Source organism: Petromyzon marinus, chromosome 12 (genome assembly GCF_048934315.1).
Source record: "Petromyzon marinus isolate PM22_M1 ecotype Great Lakes invasive population chromosome 12, UKy_Petmar_22M1.pri1.0, whole genome shotgun sequence".
NCBI lineage: Eukaryota > Metazoa > Chordata > Hyperoartia > Petromyzontiformes > Petromyzontidae > Petromyzon > Petromyzon marinus.
In genome coordinates, this window is record NC_133678.1 from 5,752,159 (window position 1) to 5,766,767 (window position 14,609).

Consider the following 14,609-nt stretch of genomic DNA (forward strand, 5'->3'; position numbering starts at 1 on the left):
GCACGAGCGGCTGACAGCTTGCGTAACCCCCTGTCGCACCGCTCCACCCCCACCACCCTTGCAGAGCCGCGCACAAACCCTCCTCTCGCTCCATCACGCGTCAGCGGATGGAATGTTCTTCCGTAAATAAACAGCCCACACGCAGCACACAAAAAATACACTAAAACAGTTTTCCCTTCAAATAGCAGACGGGCCAGTTCTATGGATTCACGTGAGGGGTGGGGGTGGTGGTGGTGGGGTGGGGGTGGTGGTGGTGGGGTGGGGTAGTTTGACTCATGAATACCGAATTGTGCACAAACTGCAGTCCTGAAATGACAATGAGCCATGAGCGTCGCAGCATTGGACGCGGCTCGCCGGCGGAGTTGTCAGCACAAATTTGTACACAATCGAAAATGTTATTCTCACAGCTGCATAGTGTTACCGTGTAGACTTTGCAGTTGCGCCATATGAAGCTCTTTCCGATGTTTTTGTTGTTGTTGCACCGCGTGTTGTTCGTCACGATGTCCGACGCTTCGTTCCACGTTCTGCGAGCGTCTTTGAAATATTCCACCTGGATATTTCCCTAGCTCGTTTGCAAGAGCTGAAGCTCCCAGCACGTGGAGCACAACATTGACATCATGCCAAACAACACACGGCACAACCCGGAAACACAGAGGAGAGCTGCATGGTCATGTCTGCAGGTAATTACCAAAGTATGCCACCTGCGTTACCGTGGGGTTAAAGACCTTTGTGATTTTACCATTAACGAAGACAAACCATTGCGCAGAAGGTGGACTCCTTTTTAAAAGTGAATAAATAATTCCCCTTTGGGCCGGGTAGTGTGGCTCATTCAAATGGTGTCCACATTGCGGATAGACAATAATGAAGTGGATAAAATTCTCGTTCCACATTTTACCAAACAAGTCAACGGTTCGTGGACGTTTGCCAAACTCCCATACTCACTCGACGAATAGGTGGACGGCTGATGACAGCTAAACAAATGGATGTATGTGGTCCTTTGGAGTGTCACCCCACACATTTGAATTGAGTTCACGTGCACGAGTGAGATGGATTATGGCATTGGAGGTTCAAGATGGATGGCAATGTCAACCGGGAAAGCCTTCATCCAGCAGGGTGTAGATAATGGATAATAAATGACGATACAATTCTAGATTTGGCCACGATTTTAAGCAAAATTGTACAAATACATTTGCATCTTGCTGAAGATGTTTGATAAACATCTGTATTTGGTGGATTACTTAAGCGAAAACTATCAGAGGGCTGATGAAGTGGGCATGACATATGGGTCTATCAAATAAATCCATTACGGTACTTGCACTAGGCCTAGGCCGCATGTACACAATTGCATGCGAGATTTCAAATGTGAATAAGAGAGAGATTATTGAATACCTACAATATTGTATATAGATTTGTATTTTCAAGAGGACTTGGCTTTAGTGCCCTGTATAACTGGGTGAGATGGGGAAGCTAAATTTAAGGCAGAACAATGACAGTCAAATTATCACCCTTGAATCAACAGCATCTGCACAGCACGATCTCCTGGGTGACTCTTGAAAGTGAAATGGGACTGAAGAATCTGGGTCCACAAAAAAACAAGCCATGTTCATTGACCTCTGACCCACGTGCTTCACTCTTTTCATTGAGGATACTCAGAGCACACAATGAGAGAGAGAGAGAGGATGCAGAGAACAATTGTTTTCATGCTTTTCATCTTAAGTTTAAGAAACAAAAGGACTGAACCCAGCATACACACACAACAGCCTGTGTGAGTGCCTAAATGCGATCAGTCATTTTTGGATCTGTCACTACAATATTATTATTTGTTTCTCCAATGTTCGAGAGGTGCACATTTTTTGCAAGGCTTCCAATGGGCAACTCCTCAGGAGCACAATCACGCTGCATCAGTGCACAACCGAATGAAATTAACAGGCAGCAATTACCATATAATTCGATATAAAAAAATACTGACAGCAGTATTCTCGGGGTATTGGCGATTATCACACGAGGTTGAATAAGGGTCAGTGAAACATTGACATTGTACACGTAGGAGTGCTGCAGGTAAACACGAATACGACTACCTCGTTTAAAAAGAATACGCACGCGTACACAAACACGTCCAAGGGAACGCTGCAAATACTTATGTGTGCCGGAGCGTACTCGATGGTGCACGATGTTGCCCGGCCACGCGCTTGCGCGGGGGCGTGTGCCGAGCCGCATTTTCCCCAACGAAGCGGTGTTATTGTGTCGCCCGGCTATTCCTCCCGAGACGGCGTCGCCGAATTCGGAACGCTCCCTGTCGACCGGCGTGGCAGATTTAATCCCCGTCCTGTGCACCACCGCGTCACGCGGTTCATTGCCAAATTCCCATCACAATGATCGGGGTCAAATTGGTGTGCCGCACCTAACAGACAAAAAAAAAGCTATCAATTCATTCGCACATTCGGTATTGCGCACCATTTTTTTTTAAATAGCGTGCAACATTATCACCAAGCCGCTACGAGAGTGGTTGCAGACGTATTCTGCAGTCGTTTTGCAGTAGTGGGGGGGGGGGGTGGTGGGCGGATAATTGCTATGTATTCTTCCAATTAAGTAATTGCGGGTCATTTTCAAAACGTTGTCGCATTTTGACCATGACGCCAGTGCAATGGTGGTCTACTCTTTTTTCCCAAGTAATTGTGTGGGATATTTAATGTCTACTGCAAATCAGATGGCACATTTTAACGGGTAATAGAACCCCACGGCATTAACCAGGGTGGCCGTGGGTCTTGAACCGCACACCTCCGCAACAAATGCTGCAACTTGCTCAGCCATGTCACCACCCCCTTAGATATACACGTACAGTATTTACGTGTGTGTTTTGAACTTCTTTTGCACCGTACGTAGCCAACCGTGCTAATCAAAGGTGCGAATTTGAGTACGTATAAGTCATCCTTTTATATATGTGTGGCGTGAAAGAATGTTCTTTGTTTATTTCTGGTAGATAAAAAAAGAACTGGTAAAAATTTGTTGTAAAAAATATGCAGTGAATTGCTGATGCGTTACTAGTCATAATAAGTTTTGTCTCGACCAACAAGCAAATATCATGATCATAATTTGTTGCTGGATATTGTACCTCAATAATTAAACACGTCCCAGAGTGTCACGCAATTAAGAAGCACCTTTGAACGGAGCACACAGGAACTCGGAATGACACAAAGATCCTATTAAAAAAAAAAGTACACTCTCTGTTCTCATATCTCAAACAAAAACATATTTAAAAGGCTGCACTGTACTTATAGCATATACACCGCGACGGAGTAGGATTGTGAGGTAGGGCCGCTTCAGAGTGCCATGCCTGCCTCTGAGCTCAAGGTTCATTGGTTTGCACATCTATCGTGGCACGGTAGCGTGTGGCAAGCGAAGCATTGCACAACCGCACAAACCCCTCCAGAGTGTGTGCGGTAAGCTCACCGGCTCATCGGTAAACTTGTGACAGAAGGCGTCCCCTGGCACTCTCTTTTGCAAGAGCAAGAAAATAAGCGATTGTGGCTTGGTGAAATCGACTCTACCTACTCTATATTATGTACAGGATGCCCTTACACCCGTTGAATTGCATATTAATGGTGAAAATGCAGCCCTGGAATTTCTTGCTCACTGCCGGCAGAAAGGGATCTCTGGATAGTCCCCTGCGGAGAATACTTTGGCCTACTCTTCCACAAACGGATGGCTACGTACGGTGCGAAATAAGCTCCAACATATGTACATACATATATGCACGCTGGCCATATATACGTCTTGGAAGAGATGGGAATACCAATACTTTACCCCACCACACGTGACCTGCCAATCAAGTAACTGTGATGAACTAATTTATCCGATTGGGTGGACAGAGGTGGAGGGATTTAAGAAATGTGCCCATTGTTTTAACTGCTATGCTTGGAGGTCGAATGGTAACCTCCGGACCTCTGGATTACAAATCCCAATGTCATTAAACTCTTACGCCACAGTAGCATTATAAATTTCACATATTAAAAAAAAAACTATATATAATTACGTACGTAAAAAAACAGGCAACTGGATAAATTATGTTTTATACGTGTATTTCAGCTTTAATGCATTTTTATGACACGGAGTTTCAGTTCTATAACACAAAAGAACACGCCCAGACTTTCATACCATTTTGTTATTTTGTTGCAAGCTGCAACAATAATAGCTTGCAAGACAAGAAGGCTCCCGTGTATAACGCATTGAAAGTGGTGTCCAAATGATATATGTGCTCTTCGGTTTTCAATGAAGTGCACCCCAAATGTGTGAGACACTTTTAATCTTCTCCAGTGGGCATCATAGCCCGATCCTTCAAGCCAGAGTTCAAACTACCTTTCATGCCGCACTAATGGCATAAGGGAAAAAAATCAATTTAGATCTGTTGGGAAATAACAGTTAACCCTTTTATAGTAGTTATTTAACAAAATTATGGTACTCCGTTGGCAGACATGCATTGCATTAGCTATGGCTAAGAGAGTGGTGGCGCAGTGTTTGACACACTGTGCGATAAACCAGTCAAATCGAAGTTTGATGCCTTGCCATGGATGATAACTAGTCCAGGCCCCCCCCCCCACCCCTTTCACGAACCCACACTGACCACAATTTTGAAGGACTCTATGGTCAAACAAACCCCTACAACCCCCATGGCCAATAGCACAGCAATGAGAGGACTTCATCCAGCAGTGGATTCGCGAAGGGCAAAATATCACGATTAATTAATGCGTCTATATTGCACCCAATACATTCGTGTGATATGAAAAAAACATGTATTTAACAAATTCACTCCTAGAACAGTCAGTTGGCAACTGTGCACGGCAAATCCCATGCGCTCCAAAAGCACTGACTCTTGGCTCTCTCAGTCACCTTGGTAGAATAACTTGGGTTTTTTTCCCTTGGCACTTGATTCAAAATCTAGCTAGTGGAATTTCAGATATTGCCTCAGGGGTTAATGTCAAACGTATCTCCTGTGCTAGCCACGTGGATTTATTTTTGAATAGATTACCCGACTTGAGAATTAGTCTTAATGTGTAACGCATTTAAAAAAAAAACAGGAACTGCCTTATTATTGTTCATCCGTCAACTCCACAAAAAAACCCTTCAGAGAAAATAGAGCCACGTATTATAGCTCTCGTAACATTTGTAACCACGCTGTACTGCGGCCTTGAAAACAACGTTTTCAAAATAAAGGCATCGTGACGTAAAATAGATAGTAGACTGCATCAAAGATGTTTACGAGGCAAATTCAAGTGCCACAGGATTGGTTGGCACCAAAACACCTGATTGCCCCAAGTAAGAAAACCATCCAATCCCATTCGACTTGTGCAACGTCAGGGAGACACCTCCCCACAACCACTTTCCAGCCCTCCACAACGGCTGCAATCTCAAAAGCAAGAGTTAAAGGCAGAGGAGGTGGGGTGTGCAAAGGCACCACAACCCATGAAATATTACACCGACCCCTTGGTAGAACCCAGTGGACAGCAGTTAGAACATATGCTTTCAATGCCCGATCTGCTGTGAAATGTCAAATCACAAATCCACTGCAAATGGAACCTCCTCCAAGCCGCGGCCTTCAATCCATTCTGCAATTCATGCCCTTTGTGCTCACGGTGTGACCAAAAATATGCCCGACTTGTAACCCAATGTCTCACTATATTTTTTTTCTGTACCAAGGATCTTTAAAAAAAAATCAAATTCCTGGAATGTGTACACGGATAGCCTGTGGCTAGCACCAGAGTCAGAACACACAGCCGGTCTTCATGTGGCATTACAATCAAATGCAACTCAACCAGTAAAATGATACCGGTGGCTTTGTTGCAAGTGTTCTCGCTTATAGCTCCTGGGGCCATGGCTGAGGTGACGCCATTAGTTCTCTTGGGCTGCACGTTTGTTTCACGGCAAGTTGGTTAACAAGCGCCCGAGTTCCCAAAAGGGCAGCATTTGGAGCTCATCGCGCATGCATGAATGTAAGCAATAGACATTCCTACGTCTAGGATTAATGACTTCTTTTGTAATTGGAGTCAGCCAAACTATGGGCCACGTGTCGAGGTCCCTTCTGGGTGCTGTTAAGTTGCCACGTGCGCGAGTCGCGTTTCTCATCCTGTACTCACTCATGCCTCCCTACACCCCAGCACACTCGTCTAAAGAGTGTTTTTTTTTTAAATCTGATTCATTATTTTAAATTGCACGCCTAATTATGGAACGCTATCCTGCACCACTCGGAATTTGCAATGGAATGTTATCATGCGATTACTTTTCAAATTAAATGTGTTTTTTTTGAAGAGCATCAATTATCTTTCCATTTGAGCAGCAGTTAATTATTTATGTTGAACTATTAGTTCCTCAAACATGCAACACTAGATGCAATCCCTGACCATATTTCTGCACACTGTTTGCAAATGCATAAGACACAAGGGATTGGCGTGGTGGTTTGTGCCCTCCACTATGAACCTATGAACCTCATAATCTGAGTTCAATTCCAACCAGTAACTCACACCAGCGACGAATGACATCTGAACTGGTCCTGTGCACATCGCTTCACCCAACCCACATTATCCAAGATGGTGAAGTATGGTCAAACAACTCTCATGTTTGATATGTTATGTGCAATTGGGGGCTTCATCCAGCAGCTGGTTGAAAATACATAAATATATTTATTATTATGATTTAGAAACAAGGTGATGTATGAGTGTCTATGTGTGCCCACACATGAGTTTTATTTTCTTTGTAAATGCAGCCGTACCTCTCGGAGCATTTAATAATCTCAGCAATCGGATAGGTCAACCCCTCTATATCATCTCCTCGTTATGCGCCCCCTACCCCCTTTAAACAGAAACACCCCGTAGTCAAAGTGAGGCACTACTGTAGAATACAAAAATCTTTGAGCTTGAAGTTGTATCGAGAAATCGATAACCTGCCATGTTCTCTCTGCACAGCACATAGAATGGCATTTTAAATGTCCTCCTGAGCCAGTTCAGGGCCCGCGCTGTTGTAGGATCTCATTAGAGAGAATACGAGCTGTTGATGCCATCAATACTGGGCATCCAGTAGCGATTCCCACGGGTGCTGTTAATCCAGAGCGCGGTGTTGTTTAGAGTAATGTGGGTATAATATAGGGTGGCCCAAAAGTCAGGACACATAGGGCTATTTCAATTATTTTAATACTGGCATTTAAATATTTTAATTGTTTGTGCTTCATGCATACAATGTTTCTATTACCATTATTCACATCGATTTTTTCTTGCTTTTCAGATGACATTTAGAAATGTAGAAACATTGACTAAAGACCAGTTCAATTAGTTTTTTTATCAATGCTAAAAAAGGCAAATGCATATTTTTCAATCCGTCAAAAAATAAAAAAAACAATTCAGTCATGAATGAATGTTAATGGCAGTCATTTAAACAAATGTCAAAATAAATTAAATAACCCCATGTGATTTGTTAAAATAACATGATAACCCTGTGTACTGACTTTTGGGCCACCTATACATACTGTAGCAGCATAATGTGCTATACGTTCCCATTTCACAAAACAGTAAATTGTAATAAGACAATGTGACAATACGGTCTTACCTCTGCTATATAATATACGCAATCAGGGGCAAACACGAGTATAGTCCACATAAAAACGACAGTAAGGGTAATACAGTATATACATAATTACGTTACAGAAATAATTCACAGCCTATGCCAATCAATCCATTGCTGGATGAAAGCCTCCCAGAGCCATGCTGGCCATGAAGATTGTTTGATCATAATTCACCATACTGGTCAGTGGGGGTTAGTGAAGGAGATGGTGGGTGATAGAGGGTAGAATTCGGGCAGGGTCGCCGGCTGTGCTCCTGATTCGAACTCAGGTAGCCCAGCTCCGAGCGCGGTGCGCTAACCACTGCAACACCGCTCGAACCGCACACGCACGGTGGATATGCAGTGCGTATTATTTTTGTGCATTATCTTTAAAGCGCAGCACTTGGGTTTCCAGTTATTGTTTTAACGTAACTTTATACGTCCATATACAGGACATGTATTATATAGTCCAATATAATAACATTGAATAAAATTGTAAATGCTTCCCAAGCACAACGCGTGTGGTCACTAATTAATTGATTAATTCCGTGGCCGAGAATTTTGTAGAGTAGAGTTCAAAGAGTTTTACAGTAAGAATACACTCCAGCATGACATCTGATAGGCTTCCTATCGCCACTCCACATCAAAACGAAACAGTTTAATTCCATGAGCCCATCGGCTATGCAGTCCACCGACTATTAATATTATTATTATCCAGCAGCGAATGTTTAAGAAGGGAAACCTCTGGGTCATTTGCCGCTTTCTGTATCTCATCAGCGGAGTTTGACAAATACTGGTCGACTTAACGCGTCGGTTTTCTGATTGGATTGCCAGCACGGTATTTTGCAGGAACTCTCCCATCAACAAGTCCCTTCTTAATCGAGGCAAAAGAAACACGCCGAGTTACGATACCCGGTCCAATCTGGCCACATCAAATACATCGCGAGCGCAGGTAAATCAGGTGAGAGAGCAGCGACGTGAGTTTTGTTGACATTCAAACGCGGGCTTGGTCGACCCTTGTTTTTGACCGCCGTGGCGAATCAAATATTAAACAACGCAAAGACGCGCAAGTACACACACACACAGACAAGACCCACACGTCCAACATCGGGGTGCTTATCGAGGCAGCGCGTGGCCGCAACTTACCATTTCACTTTTGGCGAGCGCCACAAAGGACAGGAACAGAAGAAGCATCATCTTCTTCTTCTCCTCCTCCATGATCGCCGACTAATTCGATCCCTCGCAGTAAAGCGCCGCGAGTTGACCGGCTTGCTCAACCCTGCGCAGACGGCTACGGAGATGTATCTGGCAGCCGCGTCCCTCGGAGTGCAGCAGAGGCAGAGAGAGAGAGAGAGCGACAGGGATGACGATGTGCTCGGGGTGGGGGGGGGGTCTTGGATTTGGTTTTTGTGGGTCGCGTCCGATCGTTTGTCCGCACGATGTGAAGTCGCCTCTCACCCTGCCAGCGGTGCCTTAAGCTCAGCGCTAAGGCGGAGGAGGAGCGGCATACGGGAGCAGTTTTGTCGCACACCCCCCCCCCTACACACACAGAGACCCTCCTTGCTTAAAAAAAACAATCGCAGCTATCAAATCAAGCTTCTCTCTCTCGTGTGCGTGCGTGTGTGTAATGTATGTCCCGCTTTCCCCACACCGCTCACAAGAAGCCGGCTCTTGTTTTATTTTTCCGAGTCTCACCCCCTCCTACTTTGTGTGTGTGTGTTTAATACAGCACCCAGAGGAGGGACTTTGGTAGCACATGGGTTTAAAGTTATCCGAGGCGGGAGGGCGAACATATAACCAAACCCCTCCACCCACCCACCCACTTCTTTCAGATTTTCAGCAAAGCAAGTTAAAGCCTCTTCAACACAACAACAGTTCTTACGACTGAAAGGGTGTTTTGCACGTGGTTATATATGTATATACACACACTCTCACGCTCCCCACTCTCTCGCTTCGCTTCGTCGCGACATGGCCAATATATGTTATGACATTACGTAATTACATTCCAGAAATCACCACCACCACATGTGAATAACTCGCGTTGGAGGATGAAGATATGTGGTGGTGGGGGCGGGCGGGCGGGCGGGGGTGAAAGTTGTAACACTGTTCCAAATGATCGCTGTGTCTACCCCGATACTTACTTTAACACGCAGAACAATGGGTGGGTGGGTGAGTGGAAATCAAATGCGAGATTGATTTTACGAAGGCCGTCTAGGGCACTCTTCGACGCGTGGAATTAATGATGCGCAGCAGATCTTTGTCAATCCACCGCTGGATGAAGAACCAAGCCCATGTTTTGCGCTGGTTTATTTGAAGTGGGGTTTTGACTCTACTTCACCACGTGGAGTCAGTGCGGGTTTGTGAAGCGGCGGGGTTGAGGTGTCCGAATGATCACTCGTCGCTCCAGACAGCCGTGGCCTGGAATCGCAACTCAACGCGGTCGTGGTTTGCAGACCCAAACGCGTGCACGGCAGATTTTTCTTGAATTGAGCGAACGCGTGCAAATACGAGGGGTTATTGACGACGTTATGATGATATCCACCACGAACTTAGTCACGTCATTGTAATCTGCCACGGTCAATCCACTGCTGGATGAAGGCCTCCCAAAGCTACAGCTGTCGCTCGCGATCCTGCGATGTTTGAGTCCACGTAAAACTTGCACGCGAGCCGATTTCATTGCTCCATCTCCCGGACAAACGAAAACCTCCTCGGACGCGTTACATCCCTTGCATGTCATAGCCATTATTTCAGAACTTCGAAAATATTGTTTCTTTAAGACATATGTCCTGTCCAGACCCACGTACGATGTTTTTTTTAACAGGTTTGTTTGAATCTGTAGTGAAGTAAGATCACCGCTGTCACGTCGATGTGAGTGGTCGTTAACAATAATAACGGAATCAAACTTGAAAAGTGCGCAAATAAATGTTATGTAGAGATGCGTGCTTTGAAAGTACATTGAGAGAGACACAGAGGAACACAGGGTGGTCCAGATGTCTTATGACCCCCAATTTAATTCTCTCAAAGGTAATATATATTTTAATTTAAAGCTTTCGTGACTGCAGTGATTCATATTCTTGGTTCTTTCGGTGTTTCATATATATTATTATTTTATTGTTTCCCTTCAACGTGACTTTACCGAAAGAACCAAGAATATGTAATATATTTTTTAAAGTAAGGTTTATTTAAAACATAAATGAATATGCAAAGTGAAAAAAAGAATGTTACGGGTCAATTAATTTGAGATCACAAGACATCCGGACCACCCTGCATGTTTGAGAATACGCACTTGTTAAAGGGCATAATTAAAACGTAATAAAGGCAAACGTGATTGGACTGGATAATGACCGATGGTTAAAGGCAGTCCAAAGGTCGGAAACCCGTCCAAGTGGACGCTAACGCAGGAGATGGAGCGATTAAATCAGCTCGTGCGTGCATGTGCGGGGTCGAATATATGGCGACATGGCTTGGTCTCTCCATCCAGCAGTGGATTTATCATGGCGAATGATGATGATGATAATTATACATTAGACCCCAAAAATTATTGGCGACCTGCTATTATTAATATTGTCTTCCGTGGTAAGCAATCGGCGACAGGAGTTGTCGAAGGGCCTTTTCCTTGCTAAGGCTACGGCGGTCCACGTCACTCCCCAAAGAAAAACGAACGCCGATTAAATTTTGACTTAAAACTTTCGTGACCGCAAGGAATTCATATTCTTACGTTCTTTCGGTAAAGTCACGTAGATAGGAATTAAAAATAAAATTAAAAATTAATTAAAATTTAAAATAAAAGCAAAAAAAAATCACGACGTTTTGATCGCAACACAAGCGCACAAGCGATCTTCATCAGGCGCCTGATGAAGATCGCTTGTGTTGCGATCGAAACGTCGTGGGTTTTTTTTGCTTACATTTTTATGAAAAATTGTATTTATATTTAAATTTAAAATTGATTTCATTTAAATGTTCTATCTAGGCGACTGTACCGAAAGAACCAAGAATATGAATGCTGATTGTACGGCAGTAATTGCTTTCGTGTGTGCACGGGTAATCACAGACACACACAAGGGGCCGGATGTTTTTACTCGATGATGGTAGCAATTAGCTGGGTTGGTGCCCTGCGGTTACTAAAAAAAGGACAACAGTCACCCAGCCCACACCGGTAAATCAGGAATTGCTGTTTGCCAGGAACACGGGGAGGGGCTTTAAAGCGTTTCCTATTTGCTAAGTTGACCCGATGAAATATCCCAGTGGACCGCGACGAGGCACAGCTGCCTTTCGTAGTGCAGCAGCGCCATCTGTGGATGTGGCATTGGACGTCCGACGAAGGCGAAACGGCGCACGACGGACACGGTAGAGGAAATGTCAGCTCGCAAACGCGCCGCACGATATTTGCTCACTCGAGAAGAGAGAGAGGACGACTCAGAGGCGAGAGATGAAGACAGCAGCCACGCAGGTCAGCCGGTGCTAACATTTTAACAACTGCCCAAGTTGTGCGTTATAAAAAAAAAACATACAGTAAAAATGTGTTCATAAAATTAATGAGTATTAACCTGCGGGGCGGGGGAAACCGGAGCAACTTAGTGAAAATCCACGCGTGCGAGGGGGCAACGCTCGATCCCATTCCGGATGGTCGAGATGGAGATTCGGCCACGCTTGACTGTACCGCCATCTCACGGCGAGACAGGGTATGGCACCTCGACGCACGCGAGCAGGTGCGATTCACGCCAATTGTGATCCACCAAACTTCCAGTGCTTAATAACGGACGTGCGCCATCGCCATGAGACGCATGGTTAGCGGTTTAATTTCATCCAGAGGTGCGTTTGGTATTTTGGGCGGTTGGGCGGGGGGGGGGGGGACTCCGTAAAATACTCTACGAGAAACGAAGGCCGATTTAAAAGTGCAGTTTGCAGCACCCCTTCTCAATGCGCTGAAGGCCTCCCCCTTCACGGCATAGGAGTTATTTGACCATACTTAACCGTGCATGTTGTGATCTTTGCTCGATTGTGTGGTCTGTTAATTTTTTTGGTTGCTTGGCCACTAAATCATCCGTTGTGATCTTCGTGATGAAAACAATGGGTCCAATTCTTTAAATCAGTCGTCTCTTTAATGATTGCAGTATATAACTCTACGACTGACATTTAATCTCTGTGCAATTAGAACACATTCCTGCGGAGGGAGCTGGTCGGAACTTTGGGTTGCTCGGTCAATGGCCAGGGTCAACGGCGGCGTGGTGTATTCCGCAAATATGCCCGACTGTGAGGGCGGGCACAAGCCGGCGTAAATAGGTTAAACGTTGAGTTTTATAAGGGCACCACGGGGTGACCAGCCCCTCCCCACCCAGCCCCACCCTCCCTCCCCAGCCCCTCCCCACCCAGCCCCTCCCTACCCTCCCCTCTCCACCCAGCCCCACTCCTCCCACGTGGACAGACATACACAATGAATCCCCTGCCTCCTATGAATTAATCCCGGTTGGGCTTCCAGTCCACTACGTTTCCTAGCAGTATAATTATTCATTGATACAACAGCTGGTCTGCTTTAACGTCGTCACATCCGGAACACCCTCATCTTAAGAACAATGTTTCCTAGAGTGCAGTGTACAATGAGATCTGCATATTATTACCAGTATTTTATAATTAGTTACATTTTATGGTTACATCTTAAGGGCTAAGATTTGATTACCAACCAACTTCTTTTTTTGCCACTTTCAATGCTTAACATCCGAAGTTGTCATATTCTTAGTTCTTTCGGTAAAGTCACGTTGAAGGGAAACAATAAAATAATAATATATATAAAACAATAAAAAATATCACGTTTCGACCATAACACAAACGGTCGTCATGTGTTATGGTCGAAACGTCGTGAGAATTTTTATTGTTTTATATATATTTTATTATTTTATTGTTTCCCTTCAACGTGACTTTACCGAAAGAACTAAGAATATGAATTACTGCAGTCACGAAAGCTTTAAATCAAAATCCGAAGTTGTCTTTTACGTAATTTGATTTGTCTATGGTAGTTTTTTTTCCCCTCTAACTGCAATTAAATAACACCATCTAATTGACAAGACGAAAACTAGGGGCATTACAAATGAAGTGCGACTTACGAAGACCAAGTCCCAGATTGTCATATCTTTCACAGATAGTTCAGTTGATACATGCAATGTAACGCAAACGTTTTTTTGCAAAGTTATGCAACTTGTATGGTAAAATTAGTTGGAACAAAATTTGCAAAGCGAAATTCAAACAAGACCGTCAAAGGTGATATGTTGAATCTAATCATTGCCCTGAAGTGACCATTCAGGGACAGACGCTAATCGTTGAACCCAAAGTACCTTTTTAATCATGGTACTCCCTTGCCAGTATCAACATATAATAGGTTTTACCCATTCTGGCAACAGGTGATAAGATGGCAAGAGCGGTTCCCTTGATGTAGCAGCTCATCCCGAGCTCTCAATGTCCTGATAGTGCATTGTCTTTGTGCTGTTCGCCTTTTGGCGTGATCTGGTCTAACACGGTTTGAGATGAGGCTCAAAAGCTCTCTGCTGTGGACCAATCAGTTTCAAAGACAATGCACACTGTCAGAGCGTGAATTTTGTTTGCATGTTCACCAAAAGTATGTGGTTAATTCAGAAATGATTCCTTGCAAAAGGTTTCAGAGTTTGGTGTTTTATCTGAACACCTATGCTTGGTTCTTTCGGTAAAGTCACGTAGACTGGAAACAATAAAATAACAAAAATATAAAACAATAACATTATTGACGTTTCGACTGCAACATAAGCAAACCATCAGGTGTGAAAACCACAGCAAGCACATTTTTAAAAAGTGGCGGTGATGCAAATTTTCTTGCTGTGGTTTTCACACCTGATGATGATTGCTTGTGTTGCAGTCGAAACGTCGTGAGAATTTTATTGTTTTATATTTTTATTATTTTGTTTCCCTTCTACGTGACTTTACCGAAAGAACCAAGAATATTAATCCCTGCAGTCACGAAAGCTTTAAATCAAAATCTTAACACCTGTTTTATT

At 44.1% G+C, this 14,609-nt stretch overlaps 1 protein-coding gene across 1 annotated transcript in view; it reads right to left on the reverse strand.

Annotated features, from left to right (window-relative positions):
* The window catches only part of LOC116941639 (syndecan-4-like), a 104,073-nt gene extending 95,060 nt beyond the window's left edge, over positions 1 to 9,013 (reverse strand). The window contains exon 1 of the mRNA XM_032952924.2: positions 8,734 to 9,013. Within this exon, the coding sequence (XP_032808815.2) occupies positions 8,734 to 8,805 (72 nt within the window). The 5' untranslated portion in view covers positions 8,806 to 9,013. The remainder of the gene's footprint in view (positions 1 to 8,733) is intronic.
* Positions 9,014 to 14,609: the final 5,596 nt, after the last annotated feature.